Raw genomic sequence first — 17,306 nt, forward strand, 5'->3', positions numbered from 1 at the left:
ATCAGCTATAATGGTAAAATGCAGTTTAGACATGTGGATGAATGGACTTCGTGCTGAAATGCAAGAGCTGAAATCTTAAATCTGATTGGTTCGTACATAAATGATAGTCTCGCCCCATCGACTTCATGTCTAGTGCATAGTTCGTGTCAGCGTGAGTCACGAGCTATGCATTCGACCGATCTCTGTGGTGTGCGACTCACCACATACAAGACACGATTGACCGAAACTGAACAATGAAGTTGTTATGAGATTTCGGTGTTTCGGAGAGACGAGGTGGTCTCAGATAATCGTCCACAGTACACTAGTTTGTTCAAACGAATGAGTGGATTGTCGGATTCCGTCGACTGGTGTGATTGACCACGTAGAATGCCGAGTGCCATCGTCTCTCCCTCGCATGTGTACTTAATTATATATATATATATATATGCACTTTTGTGAACATGGTAAATATGCATGGATGTGTTGCATATCTGTATAGTTGGAGGTGACGAAACGATGTTTGTTAGGGTGTTTGTGAGCAGTGTTGAGGATATGTTTGGGACAGTGAGTGGTGACTGATGAGCGATTGTGCATTTATGTGTGTGTGTGTGCGTGTGTTTGTACGATTGTCTGTGTGAGGTGAGTTGATGTGGACGGTTGGTGTGAGGTGAGACGATGGGTGCAAGTTCGTGGGCTCCGTGGCCTAATGGATAAGGCATCTGACTTCGGATCAGAAGATTGCGGGTTCGAGTCCCGTCGGGGTCGGCTTCTAGTCCCACCATCCTGGTCACCTGTCAGCCCACACTCCACCAACGTCAACCACTGCAAATCACCTCTCTCCATCCACTCCACAACCACAACATCCTACTGACATGTCGCTGGTGTCGTCCGTACACACCCGACAACAATCGTCGTCTCAGTCCAGCACCGGCTACCGAAAACAGCACACACTCATGCATAGTATCATACACATACACACAGCAACTGACACCTCTCCACCGGTCGGTCTTCACCATCATTTGTCGTCAGGAGACACATCACCACTGATCCACAGTAAGACTGTAATCTACGGACGACCCTTAAACGATGCTCAAGTCACCTTGAGAATGTCCGCCTACTTACTAGTGTTAAATGGAGTGTGTAGATTAGTGTGAAGAATTAGGATTAGGATGTACAGTTGGGCAGTAGGGTTGGGAATTACAATCAGGGTTTTCATCACGAACTGACATCAGCTATAATGGTAAAATGCAGTTTAGACATGTGGATGAATGGACTTCGTGCTGAAATGCAAGAGCTGAAATCTTAAATCTGATTGGTTCGTACATAAATGATAGTCTCGCCCCATCGACTTCATGTCTAGTGCATAGTTCGTGTCAGCGTGAGTCACGAGCTATGCATTCGACCGATCTCTGTGGTGTGCGACTCACCACATACAAGACACGATTGACCGAAACTGAACAATGAAGTTGTTATGAGATTTCGGTGTTTCGGAGAGACGAGGTGGTCTCAGATAATCGTCCACAGTACACTAGTTTGTTCAAACGAATGAGTGGATCGTCGGATTCCGTCGACTGGTGTGATTGACCACGTAGAATGCCGAGTGCCATCGTCTCTCCCTCGCATGTGTACTTAATTATATATATATATATATATGCACTTTTGTGAACATGGTAAATATGCATGGATGTGTTGCATATCTGTATAGTTGGAGGTGACGAAACGATGTTTGTTAGGGTGTTTGTGAGCAGTGTTGAGGGTATGTTTGGGACAGTGAGTGGTGACTGATGAGCGATTGTGCATTTATGTGTGTGTGTGTGCGTGTGTTTGTACGATTGTCTGTGTGAGGTGAGTTGATGTGGACGGTTGGTGTGAGGTGAGACGATGGGTGCAAGTTCGTGGGCTCCGTGGCCTAATGGATAAGGCATCTGACTTCGGATCAGAAGATTGCGGGTTCGAGTCCCGTCGGGGTCGGCTTTTAGTCCCACCATCCTGGTCACCTGTCAGCCCACACTCCACCAACGTCAACCACTGCAAATCACCTCTCTCCATCCACTCCACAACCACAACATCCTACTGACATGTCGCTGGTGTCGTCCGTACACACCCGACAACAATCGTCGTCTCAGTCCAGCACCGGCTACCGAAAATAGCACACACTCATGCATAGTATCATACACATACACACAGCAACTGACACCTCTCCACCGGTCGGTCTTCACCATCATTTGTCGTCAGGAGACACATCACCACTGATCCACAGTAAGACTGTAATCTACGGACGACCCTTAAACGATGCTCAAGTCACCTTGAGAATGTCCGCCTACTTACTAGTGTTAAATGGAGTGTGTAGATTAGTGTGAAGAATTAGGATTAGGATGTACAGTTGGGCAGTAGGGTTGGGAATTACAATCAGGGTTTTCATCACGAACTGACATCAGCTATAATGGTAAAATGCAGTTTAGACATGTGGATGAATGGACTTCGTGCTGAAATGCAAGAGCTGAAATCTTAAATCTGATTGGTTCGTACATAAATGATAGTCTCGCCCCATCGACTTCATGTCTAGTGCATAGTTCGTGTCAGCGTGAGTCACGAGCTATGCATTCGACCGATCTCTGTGGTGTGCGACTCACCACATACAAGACACGATTGACCGAAACTGAACAATGAAGTTGTTATGAGATTTCGGTGTTTCGGAGAGACGAGGTGGTCTCAGATAATCGTCCACAGTACACTAGTTTGTTCAAACGAATGAGTGGATCGTCGGATTCCGTCGACTGGTGTGATTGACCACGTAGAATGCCGAGTGCCATCGTCTCTCCCTCGCATGTGTACTTAATTATATATATATATATATATATGCACTTTTGTGAACATGGTAAATATGCATGGATGTGTTGCATATCTGTATAGTTGGAGGTGACGAAACGATGTTTGTTAGGGTGTTTGTGAGCAGTGTTGAGGGTATGTTTGGGACAGTGAGTGGTGACTGATGAGCGATTGTGCATTTATGTGTGTGTGTGCGTGTGTTTGTACGATTGTCTGTGTGAGGTGAGTTGATGTGGACGGTTGGTGTGAGGTGAGACGATGGGTGCAAGTTCGTGGGCTCCGTGGCCTAATGGATAAGGCATCTGACTTCGGATCAGAAGATTGCGGGTTCGAGTCCCGTCGGGGTCGGCTTCTAGTCCCACCATCCTGGTCACCTGTCAGCCCACACTCCACCAACGTCAACCACTGCAAATCACCTCTCTCCATCCACTCCACAACCACAACATCCTACTGACATGTCGCTGGTGTCGTCCGTACACACCCGACAACAATCGTCGTCTCAGTCCAGCACCGGCTACCGAAAACAGCACACACTCATGCATAGTATCATACACATACACACAGCAACTGACACCTCTCCACCGGTCGGTCTTCACCATCATTTGTCGTCAGGAGACACATCACCACTGATCCACAGTAAGACTGTAATCTACGGACGACCCTTAAACGATGCTCAAGTCACCTTGAGAATGTCCGCCTACTTACTAGTGTTAAATGGAGTGTGTAGATTAGTGTGAAGAATTAGGATTAGGATGTACAGTTGGGCAGTAGGGTTGGGAATTACAATCAGGGTTTTCATCACGAACTGACATCAGCTATAATGGTAAAATGCAGTTTAGACATGTGGATGAATGGACTTCGTGCTGAAATGCAAGAGCTGAAATCTTAAATCTGATTGGTTCGTACATAAATGATAGTCTCGCCCCATCGACTTCATGTCTAGTGCGTAGTTCGTGTCAGCGTGAGTCACGAGCTATGCATTCGACCGATCTCTGTGGTGTGCGACTCACCACATACAAGACACGATTGACCGAAACTGAACAATGAAGTTGTTATGAGATTTCGGTGTTTCGGAGAGACGAGGTGGTCTCAGATAATCGTCCACAGTACACTAGTTTGTTCAAACGAATGAGTGGATCGTCGGATTCCGTCGACTGGTGTGATTGACCACGTAGAATGCCGAGTGCCATCGTCTCTCCCTCGCATGTGTACTTAATTATATATATATATATATATATGCACTTTTGTGAACATGGTAAATATGCATGGATGTGTTGCATATCTGTATAGTTGGAGGTGACGAAACGATGTTTGTTAGGGTGTTTGTGAGCAGTGTTGAGGGTATGTTTGGGACAGTGAGTGGTGACTGATGAGCGATTGTGCATTTATGTGTGTGTGTGTGCGTGTGTTTGTACGATTGTCTGTGTGAGGTGAGTTGATGTGGACGGTTGGTGTGAGGTGAGACGATGGGTGCAAGTTCGTGGGCTCCGTGGCCTAATGGATAAGGCATCTGACTTCGGATCAGAAGATTGCGGGTTCGAGTCCCGTCGGGGTCGGCTTCTAGTCCCACCATCCTGGTCACCTGTCAGCCCACACTCCACCAACGTCAACCACTGCAAATCACCTCTCTCCATCCACTCCACAACCACAACATCCTACTGACATGTCGCTGGTGTCGTCCGTACACACCCGACAACAATCGTCGTCTCAGTCCAACACCGGCTACCGAAAACAGCACACACTCATGCATAGTATCATACACATACACACAGCAACTGACACCTCTCCACCGGTCGGTCTTCACCATCATTTGTCGTCAGGAGACACATCACCACTGATCCACAGTAAGACTGTAATCTACGGACGACCCTTAAACGATGCTCAAGTCACCTTGAGAATGTCCGCCTACTTACTAGTGTTAATGGGAGTGTGTAGATTAGTGTGAAGAATTAGGATTAGGATGTACAGTTGGGCAGTAGGGTTGGGAATTACAATCAGGGTTTTCATCACGAACTGACATCAGCTATAATGTAAAATGCAGTTTAGACATGTGGATGAATGGACTTCGTGCTGAAATGCAAGAGCTGAAATCTTAAATCTGATTGGTTCGTACATAAATGATAGTCTCGCCCCATCGACTTCATGTCTAGTGCATAGTTCGTGTCAGCGTGAGTCACGAGCTATGCATTCGACCGATCTCTGTGGTGTGCGACTCACCACATACAAGACACGATTGACCGAAACTGAACAATGAAGTTGTTATGAGATTTCGGTGTTTCGGAGAGACGAGGTGGTCTCAGATAATCGTCCACAGTACACTAGTTTGTTCAAACGAATGAGTGGATCGTCGGATTCCGTCGACTGGTGTGATTGACCACGTAGAATGCCGAGTGCCATCGTCTCTCCCTCGCATGTGTACTTAATTATATATATATATATATATGCACTTTTGTGAACATGGTAAATATGCATGGATGTGTTGCATATCTGAATAGTTGGAGGTGACGAAACGATGTTTGTTAGGGTGTTTGTGAGCAGTGTTGAGGGTATGTTTGGGACAGTGAGTGGTGACTGATGAGCGATTGTGCATTTATGTGTGTGTGTGTGCGTGTGTTTGTACGATTGTCTGTGTGAGGTGAGTTGATGTGGACGGTTGGTGTGAGGTGAGACGATGGGTGCAAGTTCGTGGGCTCCGTGGCCTAATGGATAAGGCATCTGACTTCGGATCAGAAGATTGCGGGTTCGAGTCCCGTCGGGGTCGGCTTTTAGTCCCACCATCCTGGTCACCTGTCAGCCCACACTCCACCAACGTCAACCACTGCAAATCACCTCTCTCCATCCACTCCACAACCACAACATCCTACTGACATGTCGCTGGTGTCGTCCGTACACACCCGACAACAATCGTCGTCTCAGTCCAACACCGGCTACCGAAAATAGCACACACTCATGCATAGTATCATACACATACACACAGCAACTGACACCTCTCCACCAGTCGGTCTTCACCATCATTTGTCGTCAGGAGACACATCACCACTGATCCACAGTGAGACTGTAATCTACGGACGACCCTTAAACGATGCTCAAGTCACCTTGAGAATGTCCGCCTACTTACTAGTGTTAAATGGAGTGTGTAGATTAGTGTGAAGAATTAGGATTAGGATGTACAGTTGGGCAGTAGGGTTGGGAATTACAATCAGGGTTTTCATCACGAACTGACATCAGCTATAATGGTAAAATGCAGTTTAGACATGTGGATGAATGGACTTCGTGCTGAAATGCAAGAGCTGAAATCTTAAATCTGATTGGTTCGTACATAAATGATAGTCTCGCCCCATCGACTTCATGTCTAGTGCATAGTTCGTGTCAGCGTGAGTCACGAGCTATGCATTCGACCGATCTCTGTGGTGTGCGACTCACCACATACAAGACACGATTGACCGAAACTGAACAATGAAGTTGTTATGAGATTTCGGTGTTTCGGAGAGACGAGGTGGTCTCAGATAATCGTCCACAGTACACTAGTTTGTTCAAACGAATGAGTGGATCGTCGGATTCCGTCGACTGGTGTGATTGACCACGTAGAATGCCGAGTGCCATCGTCTCTCCCTCGCATGTGTACTCAATTATATATATATATATACATATATGCACTTTTGTGAACATGGTAAATATGCATGGATGTGTTGCATATCTGAATAGTTGGAGGTGACGAAACGATGTTTGTTAGGGTGTTTGTGAGCAGTGTTGAGGGTATGTTTGGGACAGTGAGTGGTGACTGATGAGCGATTGTGCATTTATGTGTGTGTGTGTGCGTGTGTTTGTACGATTGTCTGTGTGAGGTGAGTTGATGTGGACGGTTGGTGTGAGGTGAGACGATGGGTGCAAGTTCGTGGGCTCCGTGGCCTAATGGATAAGGCATCTGACTTCGGATCAGAAGATTGCGGGTTCGAGTCCCGTCGGGGTCGGCTTCTAGTCCCACCATCCTGGTCACCTGTCAGCCCACACTCCACCAACGTCAACCACTGCAAATCACCTCTCTCCATCCACTCCACAACCACAACATCCTACTGACATGTCGCTGGTGTCGTCCGTACACACCCGACAACAATCGTCGTCTCAGTCCAGCACCGGCTACCGAAAACAGCACACACTCATGCATAGTATCATACACATACACACAGCAACTGACACCTCTCCACCGGTCGGTCTTCACCATCATTTGTCGTCAGGAGACACATCACCACTGATCCACAGTAAGACTGTAATCTACGGACGACCCTTAAACGATGCTCAAGTCACCTTGAGAATGTCCGCCTACTTACTAGTGTTAAATGGAGTGTGTAGATTAGTGTGAAGAATTAGGATTAGGATGTACAGTTGGGCAGTAGGGTTGGGAATTACAATCAGGGTTTTCATCACGAACTGACATCAGCTATAATGGTAAAATGCAGTTTAGACATGTGGATGAATGGACTTCGTGCTGAAATGCAAGAGCTGAAATCTTAAATCTGATTGGTTCGTACATAAATGATAGTCTCGCCCCATCGACTTCATGTCTAGTGCATAGTTCGTGTCAGCGTGAGTCACGAGCTATGCATTCGACCGATCTCTGTGGTGTGCGACTCACCACATACAAGACACGATTGACCGAAACTGAACAATGAAGTTGTTATGAGATTTCGGTGTTTCGGAGAGACGAGGTGGTCTCAGATAATCGTCCACAGTACACTAGTTTGTTCAAACGAATGAGTGGATTGTCGGATTCCGTCGACTGGTGTGATTGACCACGTAGAATGCCGAGTGCCATCGTCTCTCCCTCGCATGTGTACTTAATTATATATATATATATATATATGCACTTTTGTGAACATGGTAAATATGCATGGATGTGTTGCATATCTGAATAGTTGGAGGTGACGAAACGATGTTTGTTAGGGTGTTTGTGAGCAGTGTTGAGGGTATGTTTGGGACAGTGAGTGGTGACTGATGAGCGATTGTGCATTTATGTGTGTGTGTGCGTGTGTTTGTACGATTGTCTGTGTGAGGTGAGTTGATGTGGACGGTTGGTGTGAGGTGAGACGATGGGTGCAAGTTCGTGGGCTCCGTGGCCTAATGGATAAGGCATCTGACTTCGGATCAGAAGATTGCGGGTTCGAGTCCCGTCGGGGTCGGCTTTTAGTCCCACCATCCTGGTCACCTGTCAGCCCACACTCCACCAACGTCAACCACTGCAAATCACCTCTCTCCATCCACTCCACAACCACAACATCCTACTGACATGTCGCTGGTGTCGTCCGTACACACCCGACAACAATCGTCGTCTCAGTCCAGCACCGGCTACCGAAAACAGCACACACTCATGCATAGTATCATACACATACACACAGCAACTGACACCTCTCCACCGGTCGGTCTTCACCATCATTTGTCGTCAGGAGACACATCACCACTGATCCACAGTAAGACTGTAATCTACGGACGACCCTTAAACGATGCTCAAGTCACCTTGAGAATGTCCGCCTACTTACTAGTGTTAAATGGAGTGTGTAGATTAGTGTGAAGAATTAGGATTAGGATGTACAGTTGGGCAGTAGGGTTGGGAATTACAATCAGGGTTTTCATCACGAACTGACATCAGCTATAATGGTAAAATGCAGTTTAGACATGTGGATGAATGGACTTCGTGCTGAAATGCAAGAGCTGAAATCTTAAATCTGATTGGTTCGTACATAAATGATAGTCTCGCCCCATCGACTTCATGTCTAGTGCATAGTTCGTGTCAGCGTGAGTCACGAGCTATGCATTCGACCGATCTCTGTGGTGTGCGACTCACCACATACAAGACACGATTGACCGAAACTGAACAATGAAGTTGTTATGAGATTTCGGTGTTTCGGAGAGACGAGGTGGTCTCAGATAATCGTCCACAGTACACTAGTTTGTTCAAACGAATGAGTGGATTGTCGGATTCCGTCGACTGGTGTGATTGACCACGTAGAATGCCGAGTGCCATCGTCTCTCCCTCGCATGTGTACTTAATTATATATATATATATATATATATGCACTTTTGTGAACATGGTAAATATGCATGGATGTGTTGCATATCTGTATAGTTGGAGGTGACGAAACGATGTTTGTTAGGGTGTTTGTGAGCAGTGTTGAGGGTATGTTTGGGACAGTGAGTGGTGACTGATGAGCGATTGTGCATTTATGTGTGTGTGTGCGTGTGTTTGTACGATTGTCTGTGTGAGGTGAGTTGATGTGGACGGTTGGTGTGAGGTGAGACGATGGGTGCAAGTTCGTGGGCTCCGTGGCCTAATGGATAAGGCATCTGACTTCGGATCAGAAGATTGCGGGTTCGAGTCCCGTCGGGGTCGGCTTCTAGTCCCACCATCCTGGTCACCTGTCAGCCCACACTCCACCAACGTCAACCACTGCAAATCACCTCTCTCCATCCACTCCACAACCACAACATCCTACTGACATGTCGCTGGTGTCGTCCGTACACACCCGACAACAATCGTCGTCTCAGTCCAGCACCGGCTACCGAAAATAGCACACACTCATGCATAGTATCATACACATACACACAGCAACTGACACCTCTCCACCGGTCGGTCTTCACCATCATTTGTCGTCAGGAGACACATCACCACTGATCCACAGTAAGACTGTAATCTACGGACGACCCTTAAACGATGCTCAAGTCACCTTGAGAATGTCCGCCTACTTACTAGTGTTAAATGGAGTGTGTAGATTAGTGTGAAGAATTAGGATTAGGATGTACAGTTGGGCAGTAGGGTTGGGAATTACAATCAGGGTTTTCATCACGAACTGACATCAGCTATAATGGTAAAATGCAGTTTAGACATGTGGATGAATGGACTTCGTGCTGAAATGCAAGAGCTGAAATCTTAAATCTGATTGGTCCGTACATAAATGATAGTCTCGCCCCATCGACTTCATGTCTAGTGCATAGTTCGTGTCAGCGTGAGTCACGAGCTATGCATTCGACCGATCTCTGTGGTGTGCGACTCACCACATACAAGACACGATTGACCGAAACTGAACAATGAAGTTGTTATGAGATTTCGGTGTTTCGGAGAGACGAGGTGGTCTCAGATAATCGTCCACAGTACACTAGTTTGTTCAAACGAATGAGTGGATCGTCGGATTCCGTCGACTGGTGTGATTGACCACGTAGAATGCCGAGTGACATCGTCTCTCCCTCGCATGTGTACTTAATTATATATATATATATATATGCACTTTTGTGAACATGGTAAATATGCATGGATGTGTTGCATATCTGTATAGTTGGAGGTGACGAAACGATGTTTGTTAGGGTGTTTGTGAGCAGTGTTGAGGGTATGTTTGGGACAGTGAGTGGTGACTGATGAGCGATTGTGCATTTATGTGTGTGTGTGTGCGTGTGTTTGTACGATTGTCTGTGTGAGGTGAGTTGATGTGGACGGTTGGTGTGAGGTGAGACGATGGGTGCAAGTTCGTGGGCTCCGTGGCCTAATGGATAAGGCATCTGACTTCGGATCAGAAGATTGCGGGTTCGAGTCCCGTCGGGGTCGGCTTTTAGTCCCACCATCCTGGTCACCTGTCAGCCCACACTCCACCAACGTCAACCACTGCAAATCACCTCTCTCCATCCACTCCACAACCACAACATCCTACTGACATGTCGCTGGTGTCGTCCGTACACACCCGACAACAATCGTCGTCTCAGTCCAGCACCGGCTACCGAAAACAGCACACACTCATGCATAGTATCATACACATACACACAGCAACTGACACCTCTCCACCGGTCGGTCTTCACCATCATTTGTCGTCAGGAGACACATCACCACTGATCCACAGTGAGACTGTAATCTACGGACGACCCTTAAACGATGCTCAAGTCACCTTGAGAATGTCCGCCTACTTACTAGTGTTAAATGGAGTGTGTAGATTAGTGTGAAGAATTAGGATTAGGATGTACAGTTGGGCAGTAGGGTTGGGAATTACAATCAGGGTTTTCATCACGAACTGACATCAGCTATAATGGTAAAATGCAGTTTAGACATGTGGATGAATGGACTTCGTGCTGAAATGCAAGAGCTGAAATCTTAAATCTGATTGGTTCGTACATAAATGATAGTCTCGCCCCATCGACTTCATGTCTAGTGCATAGTTCGTGTCAGCGTGAGTCACGAGCTATGCATTCGACCGATCTCTGTGGTGTGCGACTCACCACATACAAGACACGATTGACCGAAACTGAACAATGAAGTTGTTATGAGATTTCGGTGTTTCGGAGAGACGAGGTGGTCTCAGATAATCGTCCACAGTACACTAGTTTGTTCAAACGAATGAGTGGATTGTCGGATTCCGTCGACTGGTGTGATTGACCACGTAGAATGCCGAGTGCCATCGTCTCTCCCTCGCATGTGTACTTAATTATATATATATATATATATGCACTTTTGTGAACATGGTAAATATGCATGGATGTGTTGCATATCTGAATAGTTGGAGGTGACGAAACGATGTTTGTTAGGGTGTTTGTGAGCAGTGTTGAGGGTATGTTTGGGACAGTGAGTGGTGACTGATGAGCGATTGTGCATTTATGTGTGTGTGTGCGTGTGTTTGTACGATTGTCTGTGTGAGGTGAGTTGATGTGGACGGTTGGTGTGAGGTGAGACGATGGGTGCAAGTTCGTGGGCTCCGTGGCCTAATGGATAAGGCATCTGACTTCGGATCAGAAGATTGCGGGTTCGAGTCCCGTCGGGGTCGGCTTCTAGTCCCACCATCCTGGTCACCTGTCAGCCCACACTCCACCAACGTCAACCACTGCAAATCACCTCTCTCCATCCACTCCACAACCACAACATCCTACTGACATGTCGCTGGTGTCGTCCGTACACACCCGACAACAATCGTCGTCTCAGTCCAGCACCGGCTACCGAAAACAGCACACACTCATGCATAGTATCATACACATACACACAGCAACTGACACCTCTCCACCAGTCGGTCTTCACCATCATTTGTCGTCAGGAGACACATCACCACTGATCCACAGTAAGACTGTAATCTACGGACGACCCTTAAACGATGCTCAAGTCACCTTGAGAATGTCCGCCTACTTACTAGTGTTAAATGGAGTGTGTAGATTAGTGTGAAGAATTAGGATTAGGATGTACAGTTGGGCAGTAGGGTTGGGAATTACAATCAGGGTTTTCATCACGAACTGACATCAGCTATAATGGTAAAATGCAGTTTAGACATGTGGATGAATGGACTTCGTGCTGAAATGCAAGAGCTGAAATCTTAAATCTGATTGGTTCGTACATAAATGATAGTCTCGCCCCATCGACTTCATGTCTAGTGCATAGTTCGTGTCAGCGTGAGTCACGAGCTATGCATTCGACCGATCTCTGTGGTGTGCGACTCACCACATACAAGACACGATTGACCGAAACTGAACAATGAAGTTGTTATGAGATTTCGGTGTTTCGGAGAGACGAGGTGGTCTCAGATAATCGTCCACAGTACACTAGTTTGTTCAAACGAATGAGTGGATCGTCGGATTCCGTCGACTGGTGTGATTGACCACGTAGAATGCCGAGTGCCATCGTCTCTCCCTCGCATGTGTACTCAATTATATATATATATATGCACTTTTGTGAACATGGTAAATATGCATGGATGTGTTGCATATCTGTATAGTTGGAGGTGACGAAACGATGTTTGTTAGGGTGTTTGTGAGCAGTGTTGAGGGTATGTTTGGGACAGTGAGTGGTGACTGATGAGCGATTGTGCATTTATGTGTGTGTGTGCGTGTGTTTGTACGATTGTCTGTGTGAGGTGAGTTGATGTGGACGGTTGGTGTGAGGTGAGACGATGGGTGCAAGTTCGTGGGCTCCGTGGCCTAATGGATAAGGCATCTGACTTCGGATCAGAAGATTGCGGGTTCGAGTCCCGTCGGGGTCGGCTTTTAGTCCCACCATCCTGGTCACCTGTCAGCCCACACTCCACCAACGTCAACCACTGCAAATCACCTCTCTCCATCCACTCCACAACCACAACATCCTACTGACATGTCGCTGGTGTCGTCCGTACACACCCGACAACAATCGTCGTCTCAGTCCAGCACCGGCTACCGAAAACAGCACACACTCATGCATAGTATCATACACATACACACAGCAACTGACACCTCTCCACCGGTCGGTCTTCACCATCATTTGTCGTCAGGAGACACATCACCACTGATCCACAGTAAGACTGTAATCTACGGACGACCCTTAAACGATGCTCAAGTCACCTTGAGAATGTCCGCCTACTTACTAGTGTTAAATGGAGTGTGTAGATTAGTGTGAAGAATTAGGATTAGGATGTACAGTTGGGCAGTAGGGTTGGGAATTACAATCAGGGTTTTCATCACGAACTGACATCAGCTATAATGGTAAAATGCAGTTTAGACATGTGGATGAATGGACTTCGTGCTGAAATGCAAGAGCTGAAATCTTAAATCTGATTGGTTCGTACATAAATGATAGTCTCGCCCCATCGACTTCATGTCTAGTGCATAGTTCGTGTCAGCGTGAGTCACGAGCTATGCATTCGACCGATCTCTGTGGTGTGCGACTCACCACATACAAGACACGATTGACCGAAACTGAACAATGAAGTTGTTATGAGATTTCGGTGTTTCGGAGAGACGAGGTGGTCTCAGATAATCGTCCACAGTACACTAGTTTGTTCAAACGAATGAGTGGATCGTCGGATTCCGTCGACTGGTGTGATTGACCACGTAGAATGCCGAGTGCCATCGTCTCTCCCTCGCATGTGTACTCAATTATATATATATATATGCACTTTTGTGAACATGGTAAATATGCATGGATGTGTTGCATATCTGTATAGTTGGAGGTGACGAAACGATGTTTGTTAGGGTGTTTGTGAGCAGTGTTGAGGGTATGTTTGGGACAGTGAGTGGTGACTGATGAGCGATTGTGCATTTATGTGTGTGTGTGTGCGTGTGTTTGTACGATTGTCTGTGTGAGGTGAGTTGATGTGGACGGTTGGTGTGAGGTGAGACGATGGGTGCAAGTTCGTGGGCTCCGTGGCCTAATTTTTTGTCAACCGACTTCCGTTCATATGTTTTCGTTTTTTAAGTTTACTTTTAATTTTTATATTTTTCGTATGCTTATTTTCTATTTCGTTTTTTTTAATTTTTTTTTATCGTCGCTTTCCTTTTCTTCTTTTTTATATTTATCTTCGTTCCTTTATATGATTTCTATTTTCTACTCTTTAATTTTATTCCTTCTCTTTGCATCTTTTTTCTTATTACACACATTTTGTTTGTCCTTTTTCTCTTCATTCCCTTTATTAATTTCTTCGATCAATTTAATATTTGTGTAAACTTTCACCTGACGTACAATTTTATCAAGGAGTTCATTTGTTCACTGTACGCTACTGCTTTGTTTAATTCATATTCCCATCATTTTATTTAAAGTAATTGTTTTTTTTTTTTTAGTTTTCCTAACTTTAAACCCATTCAATAGTTTATGTTAGTTTCTAATGAATGATACCCCCTTTAATATATGTCTCATAATTATTCTATTGTTTGAATATCTTAGTTATCAGATTCTATCATTCAATGAACTAATACTTAATTTTTAGTTAATTAATTTTCATCAAAGTTTACTTTTAATAGAATATTAGATTTATTCAATTCAATTAAACTATGACTTCATCTTTCTTTCTTCCTTAGTTATATACTTCAATTGAATTCCATTATGAATGAATTCAGTAAAGTTTGGAAGATCCTTTATGAAAGTAACTTGGAATCAATTATTAATCTTAAAAAAAGTTCTGATATGGAATTATTAAGTAAAAGGTCAATCTATCAAGTGAATCTATTTTACTATTAAGGTCATATTTTTATCAAATGACAAACATACGTTAAGTTATTTCATATGATAGTCATTCTTTTGAATAGAATTCTTATAATAGTTAAACTGGATATGTTGTAGGGTATTGTAAGACTTGAAGATAGTTTATAAAATAACCTGACCTCAACTAGATAACTATTAAAATAAAAAAAAACAGTGGAGAGTTGCTTTATCTTACTTTGAGTTGGACAATATTGGGGATTGAATAGAATTAGAAATATGGATCAATGAAATTTGACTGAAGAGGTCAAAATATTATATGGTTCTTACAAGATATGAAGATCTTAGGTTCAGTCCTTGGCATAGTCATGAATGTTTACAATTTAGATGTTCCAAGTTAACTGAAATGACTATTGGATGTTTTTTGATTTTCAGTGGTTTTGTAGTTTGTAAGGATGGCTCGTTGGCAAACTCAAGGAAGCCTCGAGAACCCCAGAAAGAGCCGAAGACATTCCATCCAATCACCGCTAGAGGAACATTCTAGAATTTCGACGTGTATCTCTCCTATCGGTTGAATAAGAAGGACCCCATATGTACCTATTGGCTATCCGAAATGATGATTTACTTTCAGCGAAAAAACTATAAATGCATGAGATTTTTGTACTATATTTGACACTGTTTTTGGGAATAACATTCCTACTTACTAGTCTTCTTTCTTCTGATTTTGAGACTTGGGAAGGTTCAAGCGTTCGAGTGCTCAAATATTACGCGACATACTAAGAATCTAAGTTTGAGATATAACATAGTTGAATTTAGTTTGTGATAAAAACAATCCTACCGGTGAATTCGAGTCACGTTACATACAGCCTTTTATATACAGCTTTTAAATCAAATTTTCAGGTTTCTGTTTGTCTTCCCAAATTGTTTGTCGAACATTTATTCAGCGTTGTAACGAGAAAAGCTAGCTTATAACAATGAACATAAGCCAATGCATACTTAAATGATCTCTAAGGCCATACAAATGATAACATTGAAGTAAGATAACCGGATGTAACTTCGGCTAGATTGTTGTCTGGAACACAGTCATTTCAAGTCTGCCTATTATGATTGCTGGAGCATGAAATATTTTGTAAATATTAGAATCACTTTAACTTTATCGAGATCGAAAATCTATTTAAGTTAGACAAACGCTGGAAATCTTGATGATTTGGATTCACACACCATTGGATCCTAAATCAGTGGTCTAGAGGTTAAAATTCATGTACGACACTGAAGTTTCTGGGTTTGACCCTCTGTGGCGGAATGGTGGATAATCATTTATAATTGACCGAAATAGCTATCCGGTGCTTCTAAGTTTTCAGTGTTTGTTTAACTTAGATCGGTTTATGATCTCAATAAAATTCAGCAACCCTGACACTGAATTCTGAATTTTGTTATTTTTTGGATGAATAGTTTGAATTGGATCGAAACAGTTTTAGAATCAAGTCCTCCCTCTAAAACCCTATCAAATCAACCAGCAAATATATACTCTTGCTAAATATTATATTTTAGGATTATCTATCGAAAAATGGAGCTAAAAATGACTTTTACGATGATCGAACTGTATTATCCTGTGAATCCAATTCTATTAACAGGTAATTTAAACGTTGAGTAATTTCCTTCTGCGGTCAAGTTAAATCTTCCAAACGGGATTCTCTAGTTAAACTGTCTATTTTTACAATTTTACAACTCACTAAATTATACGTTATATATATATCAGCTATGTAGGAGACAATTTAGTTTGGTTAGTACACCTGACGCTAGAGATTATATTGACAAAGTTATGGTGTTAGTATTGGACTTTTTTCAATAGTTAACTTTAGGATATGCAAACAAAGACTTTTCCTGGATAACGATGATTAATGTTATTGAAAACGAAATCTTTAATAAAATATCCAAAGACGAATATTATTTATTATTAGTGTGAATGTAGTCAGTCTATGGATCAGTATAGTCTAGTTGGAATAAAAATTGTATGAAATACTCCAGTCACTCAAAAACGCCTTAAATCAAAATCTTTGGAATTTTCAACAATTCTTCAGTTGTAATTCGATGTTGAGTTATGATAATAGTGTTAAGTCATGAATATATTACGAATTCCTAACTTCAATCTTCTCATTATATACTTTCCAACCCTAATAACCCTCAGCTGCCTTACATATTCACTCAGCTTTCACTCGTAAAACTAGATTTCATCAAGTGCATGTAAAATTGTAAGAGAATTGATGTATCCTGTTAGTGAATTCCAAGATACATGAAATAATAGGTTCAGTTATTCATTTCGATCTCCTCTAATTAATTAACGTCACATAATGTTGAATAGCATAAACTGATAACCACAAAGGATAACTTGATCGACAGAACATTATCAGTACTAAAGTCTAGACAAAAATGATATTGACTACCAATTAATGACAAAATAAATAATAAAGCAGTAAAATAGAATTATTGAGGTTGTTATCTGTAACAATTTACAATCATAACTTGTATTCGAAAGTTAGTTTACACAAGTACCAAAGTTAGATCAAATATTCACTTAGTATTGTTTGTTGGAATT

At 43.5% G+C, this 17,306-nt stretch overlaps 1 protein-coding gene and 2 non-coding genes across 3 annotated transcripts in view; 2 read left to right on the top strand and 1 right to left on the bottom strand.

The window, feature by feature from the left end:
• The window catches only part of Smp_124720 (hypothetical protein), a gene marked incomplete at both ends in the record, with an annotated part of 62,217 nt that overhangs the window by 16,516 nt on the left and 28,395 nt on the right, over positions 1-17,306 (bottom strand). The window contains 2 exons of the mRNA XM_018796222.1: positions 11,707-11,769; positions 12,907-12,969. Coding sequence (XP_018650456.1) covers positions 11,707-11,769; positions 12,907-12,969 — 126 coding nt within the window. The remainder of the gene's footprint in view (positions 1-11,706; positions 11,770-12,906; positions 12,970-17,306) is intronic.
• Smp_tRNA_00320_Arg_TCG.1.1 lies at positions 11,532-11,603 on the top strand. The gene has a single exon. It is a non-coding gene (tRNA).
• Positions 12,732-12,803, top strand: Smp_tRNA_00365_Arg_TCG.1.1. Its single transcript has one exon. It is a non-coding gene (tRNA).

This window comes from Schistosoma mansoni, chromosome 2 (genome assembly GCF_000237925.1).
Source record: "Schistosoma mansoni strain Puerto Rico chromosome 2, complete genome".
NCBI lineage: Eukaryota > Metazoa > Platyhelminthes > Trematoda > Strigeidida > Schistosomatidae > Schistosoma > Schistosoma mansoni.